Genomic DNA, 2,117 nt, shown 5'->3' with positions numbered 1-2,117 from the left:
GTTCAAAGAGGGTAAGTTAATGTAGCCCTTATAAAATGTACTTATATGTCACATATAAGTGACAGTTACATGTGATATATAGGTGACATATTCCATTATTAAACCTTTCTTATATGGCACTTGTAGGTCATATGTATGTAACTCTAACAGTTTGTGTTATATCTACTGCAGATACAACTTCTTTACCCTCAGCCGGGATGGGTGGAGATGGATGAAGAGGTTTTCTACCAACAGTTCATTGATGTTGTCAAAATATCTTTAGAGAGTACGTATGATTGTTTGCTCATTGAACGGTTGCAATAGTGCTATCAATATTGAACTATATATTTTAGTACATACAGCATGATCTGAGAAATAATTAAATCGGAAAACCCAGCTAGTCATGATTGTAAAGATATTGATATTGTCTGTGTAATTGGTAGTAAAGTCCAATTAGCCATGCAGTCCTGCTCAAGTTGCCAGTCATGCATGGACAGGGGGACAGGCTATTTTCAACACTGACGTAATAATTATTAATCCTGAAATTCTTTAAACATCAAAATGTCTTCATTTTGTTACGATTTTTGTTCATTTTGTCACATCATGTTTTAACTGTGCTGTATATATATATATGCTTGCATTGCGATGACGTTGCCTAAATTTAGATGAATTTTGACAGGAGCGAATATCACAGCAGCTGATGTCACATCGTTAGGCATCTCCACACAGAGGAACACCTTTATAACTTGGGATCGGTAATTATATGCAATTATGAGAGCTATACTCGTAGCACACAATAAGCTGTGTGCGTATACATGTAAGTGGAGTTTGTATTCCATACACAGCAGGGAATAAAATACACGGGAGCGACGAGCGATTTCGCTCTGGTAAGCTCTAAAATCGCTCTGGTAAGAACAATAACGGGAGCGATTGCCCGAGAGAAAATCGCTCCCGTGGCCTGATAAATTGAAATGTACACAAGTACGTATGTAAAGCGAGCGCTACATATACACCGTGCATGCAGCAGCGGCTTAAGCTAGGTTTACACTGACGATTATATGAAGTCAAGTTGGCGTTTTTCTTCTTTCTACCAACCTCTCTATATATATTAGGGCTGTAATGATACACAAGCCTCTTGATTCGATCCGGTTCTCGATATTAGCCTCTCGATTCGATTCCTTCGATTCGATTCCCGAAATATTGAAATGTTATCTTATTTTTATATTTTCATAATTATGCAATAATAAATTATTAGAAATTGCCAATGAATACTAAATGGTGAATAGACTAGGGAGTCTAATACTACCATTCTGTCCCACCACTTCCCCTTCTCACTCTTTCCTCTCATCTACATGTACACATTGGCTTCACTTAGTCACTATTCCTAGCCATTGCTTATTCGTTTTGTTTACCCTGTAATAAAACATACCATACGAATGAACAATGTTATCTTTTTCGTTGGATTTGCCCAATACGAACTTGCCAGTTATGGCCAACTGACAATCGCTAGTGTAAACGCACAAAGTCGCAGCGTCCCAGCCGAATCCGATAAGCATGCGAGTCGGAAGATTAGAACCATCAGTTCTAATTTCCCCAACTCGGAAGCCAGCGCAAGTTGGAGTTTTTTGCCAAGTGACCAGACCAACAGCAATCAGTGGCGGTGTGGTCCCCTCCACCCTAGGGGCGAGAGCAGGGACGTTTTGTCTTTAGCGCGGCAACGGCTAGGCGACACCTGAATACATGCAAAAATGCGTATCCGCGTCGGCTCGCTCCGCCGCACGCATACTGGGTCAAATGTTGAAACGTTTGCCGGCCTCCGCCGCGATCCCGAATAACGTAAGAGCTTGAAACAATATATATATTAAGGGCGTGTAACGATGCCACCGAAATCGAAATCGGAGCGAGATTCTCTTCCCTCGATCGATGCCTCGATATTTTCCCATCCGATTTTCGGTTCACTTCCGATATTACTTTTTGTCCTACCAATAGATGGCCGCACTACGCGTAATATACTGCGAAAGTGAGGCCAGCAGCATATAAAATCACTGGTTGAGATAAGTGGTGATTTATATGGCTCTGGTGTGAAACTCACCACAATGTATATCACCACTGTGCAGTGATATTATATGTATACTCTC

At 40.8% G+C, this 2,117-nt stretch overlaps 1 protein-coding gene across 1 annotated transcript in view; it reads left to right on the top strand.

Annotated features, from left to right (window-relative positions):
- The window catches only part of LOC106815642 (putative glycerol kinase 5), a 32,198-nt gene that overhangs the window by 3,295 nt on the left and 26,786 nt on the right, over nt 1-2,117 (top strand). Inside the window, exons 2-3 of the mRNA XM_014820133.1 lie at nt 172-265; nt 659-734. Coding sequence (XP_014675619.1) covers nt 172-265; nt 659-734 — 170 coding nt within the window. The remainder of the gene's footprint in view (nt 1-171; nt 266-658; nt 735-2,117) is intronic.

This window comes from Priapulus caudatus, unplaced genomic scaffold, assembly GCF_000485595.1.
Source record: "Priapulus caudatus unplaced genomic scaffold, Priapulus_caudatus-5.0.1 Scaffold1167, whole genome shotgun sequence".
In the NCBI taxonomy this organism is placed as follows: Eukaryota; Metazoa; Priapulida; class Priapulimorpha; order Priapulimorphida; family Priapulidae; genus Priapulus; species Priapulus caudatus.
Note: the sequence above shows the minus strand (reverse complement) of the source record. Positions and strands in the feature narration are given on the sequence as shown.